At 40.8% G+C, this 15,462-nt stretch overlaps 1 protein-coding gene across 4 annotated transcripts in view; it reads right to left on the bottom strand.

Annotated features, from left to right (window-relative positions):
- The window catches only part of Klf12 (KLF transcription factor 12), a 605,156-nt gene that overhangs the window by 292,914 nt on the left and 296,780 nt on the right, over positions 1–15,462 (bottom strand). For all 4 annotated transcript variants that reach the window (XM_060391529.1, XM_060391528.1, XM_060391527.1 and 1 more), the window contains exon 2: positions 9,110–9,174. In XM_060391529.1, coding sequence (XP_060247512.1) covers positions 9,110–9,130 — 21 coding nt within the window. In that variant the 5' untranslated portion in view covers positions 9,131–9,174. The remainder of the gene's footprint in view (positions 1–9,109; positions 9,175–15,462) is intronic.

The following is a 15,462-nucleotide window of genomic DNA, read 5'->3' on the forward strand; positions in this document are numbered from 1 at the left end:
TCCAAATGGATATGTAAGAAGATTCCCCCAGCAGCCCTTGGGATTTCCATGCTTCAACCGGAGTGGGCAAACAGATGGGCTTGCATCGGGAGAATTGACAGTGCTCACCAGTGGTTATCAGTACACACAGCAGGAAGGAAGGGCTTTCAACAAGGTTTGACCACCAAACTCCCTTGCCACTATTTCCTTCTTATTTATTAGGACCCTAACATTGTTATCTTGCTAGAAATATGTTCTTATTGTCCTGCCTTTTTACAAGGTGTTTAATTTCCCCCTAATTGTATTTTTAAATGGATTAATTCTTCAAAACAAAGGTTTACATATGACCTAACTCCCCCTCACAGACTGTGCTCCCCTGAACATCCCAGCTGTCTGCTCTGTGGCGACAAACTTTAAATGCTACATGGAACCTTCCCCGAATTTTATAATGAATTCTTTAGATCTTCCTTAGGGGAAAAACTTTGAGATCTGAAGGCTCTCCCTAATCTGGATGAGGCCCTAGCCCTCAAATACCTGTTATCTCCCGTGGACAGCTGCTGAGCCAAGAGTTAATGGCACTTCATTTTCTGATTGTAAAAGACGGGTGGTGTGTATCACTTCAGTGAGCTCACTTTCAAAGCCATCCCTGTGGTCCTTTCCATGAAGGTAGGGCAGAGGAAGGGCGTCAGAAGGACGCCACATGTGATACAGAGCCCAGTATAGCTAGCTGAGGACATGGAGACTGAGGCCCAAGGAGTACAGGCTGTCTCAGAAGCTGTAAAAGAAAGGAATGCTGCTATGCAGTTTCCAGAAAGGAACCTTGGCACTGTCCTAGTATAGGCCCATGAGACCATTCAGGCCTCTGACTGTTATAATCCCAAGATAATAGATCTATGCCCGTTTGAACCAGTGTATGGTGACCAGTTACAATGCCACAGAAAACAGTTGGTGGAAAATTGCTTTGGCATTGACATGACTGCACATGCAGACTGGTGAAGGTTAACAATTAACTGGCTCTAAGAGTACAATATGTGTAAGTCTGACTTCCACTAGGCTGGAAAGTGCACTGAAACAATGAATTAACGTATAAGATGAAGGACTGTACCCCATGCTTGAGTTAATTGTTATCTGTGTTTCTGTTAGCAAAATGCTCCTTAAGAGAACAATAAGATTCTCAGCTGGCATCAGCTTGTGTAAAGAAAACGAAGTTATCATCATCCTAGGACTCAGAAGCCAGAGGGAGAACAATCCCAAATTTGAAGCCTGCTTGGGCTACACAATGAGATCCTATCTTAAAAAAACAAAACAAAACACAGCACGATGATAATGATAATAATGTGTAAATTCGATCCACATCGAACAAATTAGATATGTAAATCAGGCATGGTGCCTCTTACCTATAGGATCACTCAAGTCCAAAGTCTGATGGATGCAGTAAGTCCCTATTTCAATGACCACCTTTCCTCAACAAAACAAAACAAACAAACAAAACCCACCACATTAAGCTTCTACCATTACAATGGTCTTGTTAAACTAAAACTATTTAATGCTTCAATGTAAAAAAAAAAAAAACGGCTACACAATTTTTTATGATTGCTCATCAAATAATCTGGCACTACAGAGAGGCTATGTTAGTCAGGTCTCTACACATGATGACATAAAGATCACATTACGAACCTCTATGATCAAGTGCAAGGAAACAAACCTATTACCGAGAGAGGACGAGGAGGAAGAGAGGGAGAAAATGTCTTCGAAAGATACTGGCTGGTCTGGTCTACTTAATGCCATATCTAAACAAGATGTGTGGCCTTAATTCGAACAGATAACTCTGCAGTACAACTGACGTGGTGTCAAGATGCTCTCCAGACACAGGCAATACTCAGCCTCAACCATAAAACCCTCTCTTTGCTGTGAAAGGTGGTTAACACATACTCATGGACACCCAAACTGCTAAGACGAAGTGGTGAGTGGGTGCTCTAAACGGGATTTATATCATCCCTTTATAGCACAGGGAACACTGTGGAGGAGGGTGCAGAAAGAGGCTACAAGCAGGAAGATGGGGAGAGGGCTGAAGAATGTCATTTCCTGAGCAAGATTCAGCCACTGCAATCATGAACTCACAGATCCCATGGTGGTTTTGATGAAAATGGCCCTCACAGGCTCAGAGGAAGTAGCACACTGTTAGGAGGTGCAGCCTCGTTGTAGTAGAGGTGATCTTGGAGGCAGTGTGTCAGTGAGGCTCCAAGATGCTCAAGCCAGGCCCAGCATCATTCTTTCCTCCTGCTGCCAGTAGATCTGAATGTAGAATTCTCAGTTTCTTCTTCATCACCATGTCTACCTGTGTGCCACCATGCTTCTTCTCTGAACTGTAAAATATAAGCTGACCCTTTATAAAAGTGGCTATAGTCATGGTGTCTCTGCCCAGCAACAGAACGCTGACTAAGACAGACCCTGAGAATGCATGCACTAACTAGGTTGTACAAGATGGGTCCATCATCAACCAGGCATCAATGAAAATTGGGCTCATAGGGTTCCACCCTTCCCTACAGAACTAGTTACTAACTGATAGATTCAGGGAGAGAGGGAATTGTTGCCATTAATTGTGCACATACTCTTGACCCCACCATGATCCAATGGACAATGCTAACCCAATGGTCACATAGGTTAAGGAAAATAGGCCACCAAAAAAAGAAAAAAAAAAGGCTATGACTGTAGGAATAGGACTAGTGGCAATGAAGGGGATGGATTGGAGGATAAGAAATAAAAGAATGGGGGGCTGGAGAGATGGCTCAGAGGTTAAGGGCACTGGCTGCTCTTCCAAAGGTCCTAAGTTCAATTCCCAGCAACCACATGGTGGCTCACAACAATCTAGATTGATGCAGTCTGGTGCCCTCTTCTAGTATGCAGGTGAACATGAAGGCAGAACACTGTATACATAATAAATAGATAGATAGATAGCTAAATAAATAAATGAATGGATGGATAGGGAAGAGTAATCTGAATACATTATGCATATATTATGTATATGTATGAAGTTGCCAAATAAATTCAATGAAAAAGTTGTTTATATTATTGAAAAAAATGGATAATGTATGTGCTAACCATCAGTGCACCATCTCCAAGAATATGATATCCTCCAGGAGAAACCCAAGTAAATGTGCTCCTTCTCAGCAGAGTATACCCCTCTTCCCTGTCAGACCCCAACAAAAATGGCCATAAAAGCAGGACAACTGGCTCATCCCATCCCAGCATGTGCATTAGTAAATCGGAAGACAAAATACAAATACTGGTCTGAATACGCAATGCTCCTAAAGCCAAACTGACTAAAAAAATAAAATTATAAACCCTCAAAACTTAGAGTACTAAATTATTTATTTATCTGTTTATTTGTTTATTTATTTATTTATTTTAAGAATTTCATACATTATCACTGTATTTAAAATGACTATTCCTTTAAGTATTAGTAACTCTCAGGAAGTGTGCATTGCTTTCATTTTTCCATTTCTGTTGGTTTGGTTTATTGTTTTTTGTTTTGCTTTGTTTGTTTTATTCTGTGTTTTGTTTTGTGACAGTTTCTCTGTGCAGCCTTGGCTGTTCTAGACTCTCTTTGTAGACCTGGATAGCCTCCAACTCAAAGAGATCCTCCTTCCTCTGCCTCCAGAGTGCTGGAATTACAGGTGTGTACCACCAAGCCCAGATTGTTTTATTATTTTTTAATGTGTTCCTCAGGCTAGTCTTAAATTCCTGTATTAATGATCTTCTGGTTTTAGCTTCCCAACAGTTGAGATTCTCAACCTTTCTGTTCAACTTTCAAGACAACTTGAACAGTAGGCTCCATTATAATCGTTAGCCTCGCCTCACAGGCATAGCAATTGACTGAGAAAAAGAGACAAAGATAAATTGGGGGGTGGGCAGTGGCACAGACCTTTAATCCAAGGATTCAGGAGACAGAGGCAGGAAGATCTCTAAGAGTTTGAGGACAGCCTGGTCTGCATAGTGAGTACAAAGATAGCCAAAACTACAGGGTAAGACTGTCTAAAACAACAACAGCAAAAAACACCCAAGGTTAAGCTAGGGCAGAACCAGTATTAAAATGGTGGTCAGACTTCAAAACTGTATTTTTAACCACTACATTTTAGGCTCACTTAGGATGAGATGAATAAATGTCATGAAAAAAACATTTACACCTTCCTCTTAAACCTACCGAAACAGACAGAGACAGAGTGGAAAGCAGTTGAATACATCTGCCAACAATATCTAGCTTCTTCATGTGCAGATGCATACATACTGTCTTACAACATATGCTCATGTGCACACCCAAAATAAAGAAGAATTCCATGTTTACTGAAAGCACAGAAAGGAACACAATGGTTGTCAAGGTACAACTGTCAAATCGTACAAAATCTGACATGCCCCAAGAGGTGACACATACCTCCTCAGACCTTGAGAAAAACACAAACTCCTAAAAATACAAACCAGAGCTATGAAAGGGCTACCCAGTTACTCTCCAATTAAAACAAACATCTGTCATAGCGACATGAACACAGATCAAATTCTCAGAAAGCAGAGAAAGTGGTGAGGAAGCAGTGAACACACAAATGGATATTGCAGAGGGCCCTGGCAACCCACACCAAGAGGATGTCCTTGGAGTGCCACTGGATGAGCTTATCTTGAGGGCTTTTCTGTCCACAAGTTTTGGAGATGAGATCTCCACTTAGAACACATTTACAAAAACAAACCGAAATCAACGATCTGAACAATTCAGTTCCAGGCCCAATCACTCCCACCCCTTCTCACTATGCACTTTGGCAAATATTTTATTCTGTACAAATGTTGATAATCAGGGGATAGGCGCAGGGGAAACTATCTATTCAAGCAGTAAATGTCAAAATTAAGAGAGACAGAAGCAAAAGGTCGGTGAAGAATAAACTTCGCAGGGGGATCCAAGCTAACGATGAGAAATTTAAACAAATAACTCTTTCTCACGCACACACTTGCATGCACACAAGACAAAGGATCTCCATAAAAAGTTCAAGGAATTGCTTGACGTGTAGACCCAGGAACGAGTACCTGGGTTCAAACAAAAGAGAAGATAATTCAAAGATACAAAAGCAAGCAGACAAAGCCATGACAAGCCACAGAGATGAAAAGCCACTTTGGGAGTAAAAAAAAAAAAAAATAACAAGATAAGTACTTGACTGAAAATAAAGAAGAAAGGGCTCATTGGCAAGTACGTACAGGGAGTAAAGGGAAGTTAGATAAAGCATAGTGTAAAATCCAGGACAAATGCAAGACACTCTCACATGGCCAAGGAAAGGGAGAGGAAAAAGGGTCTACTTTAAGTATAACTACTTCTTGACAGACAAACTGATTCTATTTCTGAGAGATCCCAGGAAAACTATGCAAAGCCATACATCTAGGAAATAATCTAAGAAGCTACTGAGTTGCTAGGTTAGGAATAGTTCTCTGACTTCCTGGTCAGGAATTTAACAACAACAACAAAAAGATGAAAGTAGGGAGGCAAGCTTCCTCTGTATTTCAGCTTTCCACCTTCACTGTGTGCACTCAAGCTAACAGACCACTAAGGATGATTCAGCCCTGGGAATGTTTGGTACCGAGAAGTGAAATTATACTTTGTCAATTTCTGATTCTGCAGTGCTGAGAAGGCAGGCAAATACCACCATGTTCAGTTTTATGGAGTGCAGGGTCAGAGGGGATCAAAATTTAGGATGCATGCTAAGCAAGCACTCTATTAACTGAGCAAAATAACCCCACACTTCAAAATAAATCTTGAAAAAAATACGTAGGTCAGCTGGTACTAGTTCTGTTTTGCAGAAGAGATCATTGGAACTCACAAAGAGAAAAATCCCAGATCACATGAGAGGATGAAGAGTCAGGCTTTGCCTAGTTTTGATTCCACATTCACAGAGCAGGTAGCTACACTGAAGGGAGGTAGCACAGCCTAGGTACAGGGTCCTGGTTCATTCTCATCCCCTATGGCTTTCTGAGCACCTACAGCTACCAAGTTCAAGATGGAAGAAACTCTGGGTTCCACCTTCCTTTGTCCTGTTGAAGATCAAGCCTGGGGACATGATGAAAAGATTAGCCACACTGTACATTCCCATCGCTGTGAAGCAAACTCTTTGGTATGCACTGAAGGCAGAAAAACTAGCTACTGTCCTCTTGCTATCTACATGCAGTGAATCCACATCACCCAGCGCTGAAGTAGTTGAAAAAGCTGTGGGTCACATGAAGACTTTTTAACTTGGGCTCTGATAAGCAGGAATAATATATACGCAAGTCTGCGTTTTAAACATCTAATCTAAGCCAGCTGCTGAGAAACATCAAGTAAACATGACTTCCTGGAAAATCAAGGAGAGTAGGAGCCACATCCACAGAAGCCACCATGTCACTGTGGGAGCAACTGTGGAAACACATTCATGAGTAAACACCAGCCTGATAACAGTGTTTGTGAGCAGGGCACCATGGATGATTGGGATCTTTTGAAATTTTATTTGATGTTTTCTAATGACCCATAGTGGAGGGGAAAAGTCAAGCCTAATGAAGTTGAATACGGAGGAATTTAATGGGAATGTATATTTTTAATGAGAAGTAGGATGAACACCAGTCCTGAAACCACGATTCCTGGACACAATAGACACTGTACAAATCCCAGGCAGGCTATTTGCATTTTAGAACTGAGGCCGAGAAGCACAGCATGATATTCTGTGGCTCTTGGCAAGGCTTTATCACCACTGGCAAGCTGGAGCTGTTCAAGAGTACTGGAGGAGCCCTATTCAAATCCCTTTTCAATTATGCAGATGGCAGGAACACTTCTTCAAATGATATTTTTAAAAACTCAGTTGTAATATTGACCTTGTCGATATATTTAAAGTTAAAAAAACAAACATAAATTTTCAAACACCTCAATTTTCTCCCTGAATCAAATGCTGTCAAAGTAGCCATAGCTTTCAAATGAGATTAAAAGCAAGTGTCAATATATTTTCTATCCACAAGGAACAATGAGTAAAACTATGGTTGAAAACCATTATTAAAAATACAGCTAAGGATGACTTCAAACTCTGCTCTTCCTGCCTCCCCATGCTGTCACCACAGCTAGTTTATGGAGTACTGGCTCAAACTCAGGGCCTCCTGCATAGTTCTCTACCAACAGAGCTTTGTGCTCTGACCAAACACAAATAAACAACAAACAAACCAAACAATCGAGTAAATGATCATCAAAAGCTCACTGCTCCATCCCTCCACAAAGACTCTGGAACTCGTGAGTAAGGAGCAACACCACGAGCCAAGAGGCGTGGTCATTTGGAAAGACTCTCATACAGCATATTCCAGTCAATCATACTGTCATTCCACCCTCAGGGCTAGGACTGACAGGATGATTGGCTTCGTCGTCATCGTCTTCAGCTGTCATCGTTAGATGACAGATACAAAACAATGACACTGCCAAAAATTATAAACTCACAAAGCTAACCTTGATCCATTCAAATAAAAGTATATATATATATATATATATATTTCAGTAACACATCCAGGTAAGGTAAAGTAACAATATGTAAATTTACTAGTTTTATCCCAGTGGTCTCAAGGCATAATTTTTAACATTAGCATAGAAATGGAATTATTAATGAGGTGCTAGACTCCACTCCTCAACAGCTCATTAAAGGCAAATGTTAAATCTTAAGGAATCTTGTAACCCAGCTGGTAAACTACTAAAGCCAATCACAGTGGGAGCATTTACACTGAGAAAGAGAGAAAGGAAAGAAGGAAGGAAGGGAGGGAGGGAAGGAGGGAGGGAAGGAGGGAGGAAAGGAGGAAGGGAGGAAAGGAGGAAGGGAGGAAGCAAGGAAGGAAGGAAGGAAGGAAGGAAGGAAGGAAGGAAGGAAGGAAGGACCCATACCTCTTCCCCTTTCACAGAAAGCCAGCTGACTGGCACGTCCCAAGAAGTCACATGGGCACTGCTCGTCCTCAACAAGCAAATGTGCCCACAGCAGCAATAGTGAGGATATGAAGAAAAATATTGTCAATTCTCCCATAAATTTCCTGGCTACCACTACTGACTCCTTAACCCCTCTCTGAAAATTTTGCAGATACAGTAGAAAGAAAGAAAAAGATTAACAGTAAGGATGGAAGAAGGCCAATCTAAAGAGGAATATCTAATATGGAAAATCATTTATAAGGACCTGTGAGAAAGGGCTGGCAGGGGAAGACACCTATTGAGGTAAATTTATGTGAAAAGAGTAAAGATAGTTGAAGAAGTGCAATGAATTCTGGGTGTTGTACAGCAACACAAGAGCCATGAGCCATAAAGCCCTGTACTGGCTCTCCTGATTCTCTAAAACTCTATGAAATGAAGATTATTTAATATGTTCTAATTTTCTTATTATTATCTAGAGTTTTTATAGCTACCAGGAAAAGCTCATTTAAGCCCCACAAACAAAATAATGCCAAGCACTGGACTATTATTGAAACTCATGGATTTTGACCTTCCAACTAGGCTGCCTCTGTATTTGGAAAGTCAAAGATACTCCAGGGGCAAAGACAACTTTATTTGACAATGGTCATGTATTAGCTTTACAGTATTCTTATAGGAGCTTTTGCATATTAAGTAAAAATGTGACTTTTTTTTCTCAGTGACCTGTCATTATAAAATGACTTTTTTTTCCCTTTTTGATCTTCATCAAAAACTTGATTCATGAAATACAAGCTTAATGGCCGGAGTTTTCGTTCAGTTGGTATGAAGCTGGCCTCACCTGCATGAAGCTTTGAGTTCAAACCTAAGCACCAAGTGAACCAGATACACTCCTGTACCCTCAGCACCAGGGAGATGAGGGATCCCCAGTTCACAGTCATGCTCAGTGCACAGTGAGTTTGAGACCAACCTAGGATACATGAGGCGTTGCCACCCTACCACCACAAAAATGATGGCATACTTGCACAAAGGGTGAAAGACAATTGCCTCTTCGTAAATATCTTTATATTTAAAGGGACAGAAAGATCAGTTATGCTTTACATGTGGCAACTGTGTTGACTGACCTCTCTTTCATTCAGGCAAAGAAATGCTCTAGGGACTTCCAGGAGTCCCACTCAACAGTCACACTGGGTAACCAACCTTTATGGTTTTCCTCTTCATATGGATATTCAGTCATCCATTTGTTTCCCAGAGTCACATTGATCCTGCAAGGGAAACACACCAAAAGCTGTCGTGAGAGTCGGTTCTGTATGACAACATTCCTTATTGGGAAAAGCAGGGAGTGGATCCACCTGAAGGAATGAGGTGACAGAGGAAGCCCCATCAGCGTTGACACTCTGAAGATGCCCTAGGCAGGAGACAGAAAGATGAAGGAGGGGATTAAAGAGGGAAGGAGCAGAGGGAGGGGGTGGGTTGAGGAGAAAATGGCCATCACTGGGTTAGGTGTGAATTTATTGTATGTGAAGAATTCAGATATGTAAGCTAGAGCCTCAAGTCCATTACTCCATTAACCTATATAGTTTTTTAAAACTCCAATATTTTTTTTGAGAAAATGAAAGTGACAAAAATGTACAGAATAATTCATATGGCTAAATTTGAGGCTCTGCTGTTTATCCAATAACCAAAACACTTTTTAAAAATATTAAATCAAAGCATGTCACTTCCTAAAATCATATTAACAAATATTTATGTTGTTTAGTAAAAAGCCATAAATCCCCAGGACACCTGGATTTCACCAAATACAGTACATATTTCTGGACTGGAGAATGCTGAACACAACAGGCCACCTAGCCCATTTGGCTCTACCTTAGACCTCTTTCTATTTATTCACTCACGATTACATAAACAGCTTCAGAATTTCCATTTCGCGAGACAAATTTTCTTTGGCATTCGGTGGAGCCAGCTTATTAGGCACAGTCGTCCTTCCTTTTCTGGGCTGGGAATTACACCCAAGAGGGGACATGCCTTGCAGCTAACGCTACCGAGTCCCTGCCAATGCCCTGAGCTGTGGCAGTGGCCTGGCTCTCCATGTGTGTTTCCGAACGTCTACACAGAATGAGAACCCTCTTGGTGCCCTCAGTGAAGTGCTGTGCAGCCTACCCAGTCTATGGTCTTGGGATGAGAGGCCATCTGGTTTTCATATCCCTACCCTACCTCTTGCTGTGTCTCTAGAGATACTCCCAATGTGAACTGCAATTTACTATACTACCAGAAATGCTACTAACAAAAGAATGCGATATTTTAATATTAATGAAAGAAGAGAAATAGCCTCATGCAATTCAGAATAAAACGCCACTTTGCATTACAAAAGCATAATGTATTATCCCATAAAATGCACAGAAAATCATCAGCTATGTGATGTCATCAAGCACATCTTGCCCATTGTAGTCTCCAGAGGGCGTTTATTCCAATCAGTTCCAACTTCTTTGAAGAATGGTGAGATTCTGTAACACCTATTACAATCTTGTACATTTCAAGACAAGGCTCTGTAGCTTTTTCACATTTTAATACACATTCACACCTATGCACCTATGGACCCAACTACTGATCAAAGTGCACAGGAAGAGGATCACACAGGTTGTGTCTATGCACGATTTTACCACAGGGACTTGGGCATCCTTGAATTCCGGCATAGAGTTAGAGATCTACAAGTGAAATTCTCCGGATGCCAGAAGACATCCGCTATGAATTTTTTCCCCAGTGATTTTAAACATATTAGTGTTTCATAGAATATGGTTAATACTTCGTTGTGGCAGTGTGTCCATCATTTAGTCTGTAATTTTAACTAATTTTTTAAATCTCCAATAATACTAAAATATCCTTAATGTAAGTCTTCTATGAACCAAAACCTGTGTTAGCTTGAATGATACTTTTATGTAATAGGTAAAGATATGTCCTCAAACTCACCCCAGGACAAACATGGGAGACTTTAACCAGGAAGGGACACTATTAAGGGGACCTCAGTCACCTTGCTATCCTCATCCTGCTAATGATTTCATCCCTGCCAATGTGAATTTCTTCAGGGAGAAGAAAGAAATGCTGCCATTCTGTCACCACTGACTCCCAGTGTACCAAACAGAGGGCCCAGAGAATGTTATAAGGTCAATGAATGCTGTAAAATAAACGAAGGAAGGAAGCGAACACAAAAAGCTAAAAGGGAAAAAAAAATCACATAAAGTTTCAGTCTATGTTTGTTACGTGGATTTGCTGCTCAAGTAATTTAGGTTTTAATTACGTAATCTATGCATTCAGTCTGCAGACTTAAACATTAAACTGTGTAAACTATACATAACATAATATCACACATTTTTACAAAATTTGAGGATTCAATTCAGAATCCCAGTGTTTGGGTTGAGCACATAAACTACTTTAAGATACCATTGCACTATGATGGAACTGAATGAACTTACAATTTTGTGCCCAACAAAACAATTCAGGTAATTCCAGGGCTCTGGATACCTGACATTTTTGTCCCAAGTTTCAGCGTGAAATTCTTTATGGCTTAATCTTACCACTTACCCTCACAGTCAGTACAGTTTAAATGTAAACCTTGAGACGTTTTAAAGCTGGAGAGAGCCTCATTTTTAAGATGATATGAATTTCGCTTTTCCCCAATTCAAACTCCTAAGAAGCTGTTCGGGATCCAGCTCTGCCTGCGAGCCTCCATACCATGCTCTTAAACAGCACAAGTGAAGGAAAGAAAGGGAAGACGGCGGTAGGGCTATGGGGACGAGTCTCTAATCTCAGCGCCATCAGCTACTGGCTGCATACCCTTCAAAACTCATCCAGTATCATGGAGGTCCAATTTTCTTTTCCGCAGAGGCAGGAAATGATGATAATAATTTTTGCTCTGACTCCCACCTCGGCTCTAACTGAAGAAATGTTTACATGGCAATCTATAAAATCGTAAGTGCCATACACATAAGAATTGGCACTCTCTAACCAGTGGCTGAAATATTTAGCAGGTAAAATGAAAAGGAGATTCTGTTCAGTGGAGGTCACATGACAGAACAGATGAGTCTCAGATTTTATTCATGCTGAGGGACCTGTATGTTGTTTCCCAAATCCCTTTAAAAACCAAGGCATGATAAGAAATAGAAAAATGGCTCATTTCCAGCAACGTTAATCTCGCGTCAATTTCCAAATTCAATTTACTTATCTCTGCCAAATAGATTTCTGAAATTACTGGGTAAATCTTCACAAAGCAGAGACATTTTGAGTGCCAGTGGCTACATCAAAAAACTTTGTGCTGGGGACAGCAAAATCCCGAGTTGGCTCTTACTACCATCCATGTTCTCTTTTTTGAAGGTGTGCTATAGGCAACTTTTCTTTTCTTTTCCTTTCTTTTCCTTTCTTTGCTTTTCTTTTCTTTTTTTAATTTATTGTGTCTATGATGTATCAAGGTGTTTGTGCAAAAGCACAATTTTTTTTAAAAGATTTATTTATTTATTATGTATACAGTGTTCTGCCTGAATGTATGCTTGCATACCAGAAGAGGGCACCAGCCCTCATTATGGATGGTTGTGAGCCACCATGTGGTTGCTGGGAATGGAACTCAGGACCTCTGGAAGAGCAATCAGTTCTCTTAACCTCTGAGCCATCTCTCCAGCCCGTAGGCAACTTTTCTAATGATAATTTATAATGTACCATTCATCGGTATTTGTGTCAAGGACATAGATGCTTGAGTCATGTTTCTCTGGCAGTAAGATAATTGTGTCCATTCTCACGGAGCATCGCTAGCCACCTGGTGTGAGGTATGTCATTGCACGTGGAGCTTGGTGGCATCCGGCTCTGGAGAGCCTTACAGAAACTTCTGAGAATGTTCTTGTGGTACACTACCGACTAAACTGCTCAGCAGAACGGCCACTGAATGTGGCATATATACATATATATCTGGTGATTGGGAATCATATCAATCCTCCAGAGAATCTTCTCTTTGACTTTGCAGTAGCTCACTAGCAGCAGTAATGTTATCGAGCTGAAAATGAAGCAGAGTGACAGAAACAGTCGCCTACAATTCACCACAGCGCTGCTGTAGTCAGTTCCCTACGGTACTGGATAGAGTTGTGCTGGGTTAGTGTACACGTCAAAATGTTCGATGTCCATGTGTCTGATGTACTATGAACACAGCTCTTCCTGGCTTTATTTTAAAAGTGAAGGTAAGAAGAAGGGAGGAAGGAAGGAAGGAAGGGAGGAAGGTAAGAAGCCAACCAACAAAATACTCTTGGACTGAGGGATGGCTCACTGCTTTAAGGAGCTGAGGACCCAAGTTTACTCTCCAACACCCAAGTTGGGTAGCTCACACCAGATGTCCACCAGCTGCAGAAGTTTCTGATGACTCTGACCTCCTTGGGGAGCCTTACATACACATGTGTGCATAATCCTCACATGTGTGTGTATACTTTAAAGTAATTATAATAAACCTTTATAGAGATTTTTTAAAGCCTCATCACACACTGGTTTTGGTACTCTCTTGCCTGTTTTCTAGAAGTGTTCTACACTGCCGTTAGATAAAGGACAGCGAAAGATGTTACTGTTCTCAGCAATACAGACATGAGAAAGTGGAAAGGACATGGAAAGACTCTTACATTTGTTCTCAACAAAAGTGGTGCTTCCAGAAACCACAAATGAAATGTGTGTTGGTGGCAAGAGGAGCAGGAGAAAGTACAGCTGTGTCTGCTTCTCTTTAGTAGTTACAAGCACCAGAACAGCCTCCAGGTCATCAGTTTTCCTTTCTTTCTCTCCCTCCCTCTCTACCTTAGAATTTAAACACGGGATTGGCCAGCCTCTGCAGAATTCAGTCTTTACACCATGGACTATAGATATAACCTTGGCTATAACAAAACGGGATATCATCCACAAATAAGGAGTCAGTTTGGAACACCTTCAAGGGTCCTGACATAATGTTTCTCTCTACTTCGGGTTGTCCTCACTCCATCACAGCTCAATCCTCTATTAGGTTCTCAACCTTTAAAAGTTACAGTTTAATGCATTTAAGCACTTCGGCACCGAATGTCCACTTGTTGTTATGTCTCCTGAAAGTCCCTTTATGTCTGTTGAAATGGAGACAGAGAAACACATTTTGGGTGTGTTTATGGACATCTGACGACTCAGGGTATTCCACTCTCTGCTCAAAGGTAATTTGGTTGTTCTGTTTCAGGCAAATTGAATTCTAGTGCTGTTACAGCAACCCCATTTGGAATTCAGTTTTCGAGACTGCAGTTTGTAAGTGACTGTTTCAATTACTTGTGGTCTTGCGTTTTCCAGTACTGATGAAAAGAAATCAAGTAATAAAGGTTTATATACATATTCCATTCAGTTACCATAAGTTTAACAGCTGATGAGGGACCCTGACAGGCAGGTTTTGGGCATGTAAATCTGATAGAATATATAATAGGTCCCAGTTTGTACTTTGAGTTTTAAAGTTTCCATCATGTAAGCTGAGTTTTTATTATTTACATTTATTTCTGTTTCATCTGTCACAGCGAATACCCTGGAAACCAAAAATATTAGAAGCTTAATCTAAATATTTCTGGAGAGAAATGCAAATCTAAATGGTATGGTTTAGAGCTCTTTTGACTTAAAGGGGAATGCTAGATACAAGTAGAATCCCTGTTGCTAAGTGACAGGTGACACCTACTGTTTCTCCTCTGAACTCCTGAATATCAGAACGCAGTACTATGTACTGCCAAAAAGAGACAAGTAGATTTCCACGGGACAAGTGCTGTCCTCTGAAGTGAAGCAAACGAGAGTTCTGCTATTGTTAAGCCCCGGTCACAGGTGACCAGCAAATCTGCCTGTGTGAAGAGAGATGTCTTCACAACAGGAATGAACAGGAATTTATCTCCCTGCTGAGTATAAATGTTAACACTCTGAAGCAAAATAAAAGTCACTGGGACATATTTTCTAATTACTAGCCTACTTTATAATGTTCTGTCCTTTCCTCTACACACATGCACACACACACACACACACACACACACACATCACTGCTTAAAGTTCCAACCCCTCTCCTGCTCACTGAGCAATCCATTTGCAATACAGAAACTGCAAGGACTCTATTAGATATAAAATTTCAGACTCTCACGGGCATATTCTGTGTGAGAAGGTCTATGTGGCATCATGGGAAAGGTCCAGATACAAAAGCAAAATGTAAAGCATCAATCATAAAACACTTTTGAGGACTATCAGGAGTTGTTTTCCATGTATATTCTCTTTTTCTTTGTTTGTTAAACCGATCTCGTGGGTCTGTTCCTGCACCCCTGCAACACACACTGCATTTGGTTTGGTTTGTAAATTGAAAAGAGAATGTCCATAATATGTACAGAAGACCAAGTAGTCCATAATTCATACTCTAGAAATGCTTGTTGTACCTTTATTGCCAATATTCCTTACCAAATACACGAAGTCTGTCTCCACTTCAACATTGCTGAGAACTAGAGGACTGAGCCGCTTCACACAGAGTTCTTGAATGTGAATTTCAACCATGACTG

The sequence above is a fragment of the Meriones unguiculatus genome, chromosome 9 (assembly GCF_030254825.1).
Source record: "Meriones unguiculatus strain TT.TT164.6M chromosome 9, Bangor_MerUng_6.1, whole genome shotgun sequence".
NCBI lineage: Eukaryota > Metazoa > Chordata > Mammalia > Rodentia > Muridae > Meriones > Meriones unguiculatus.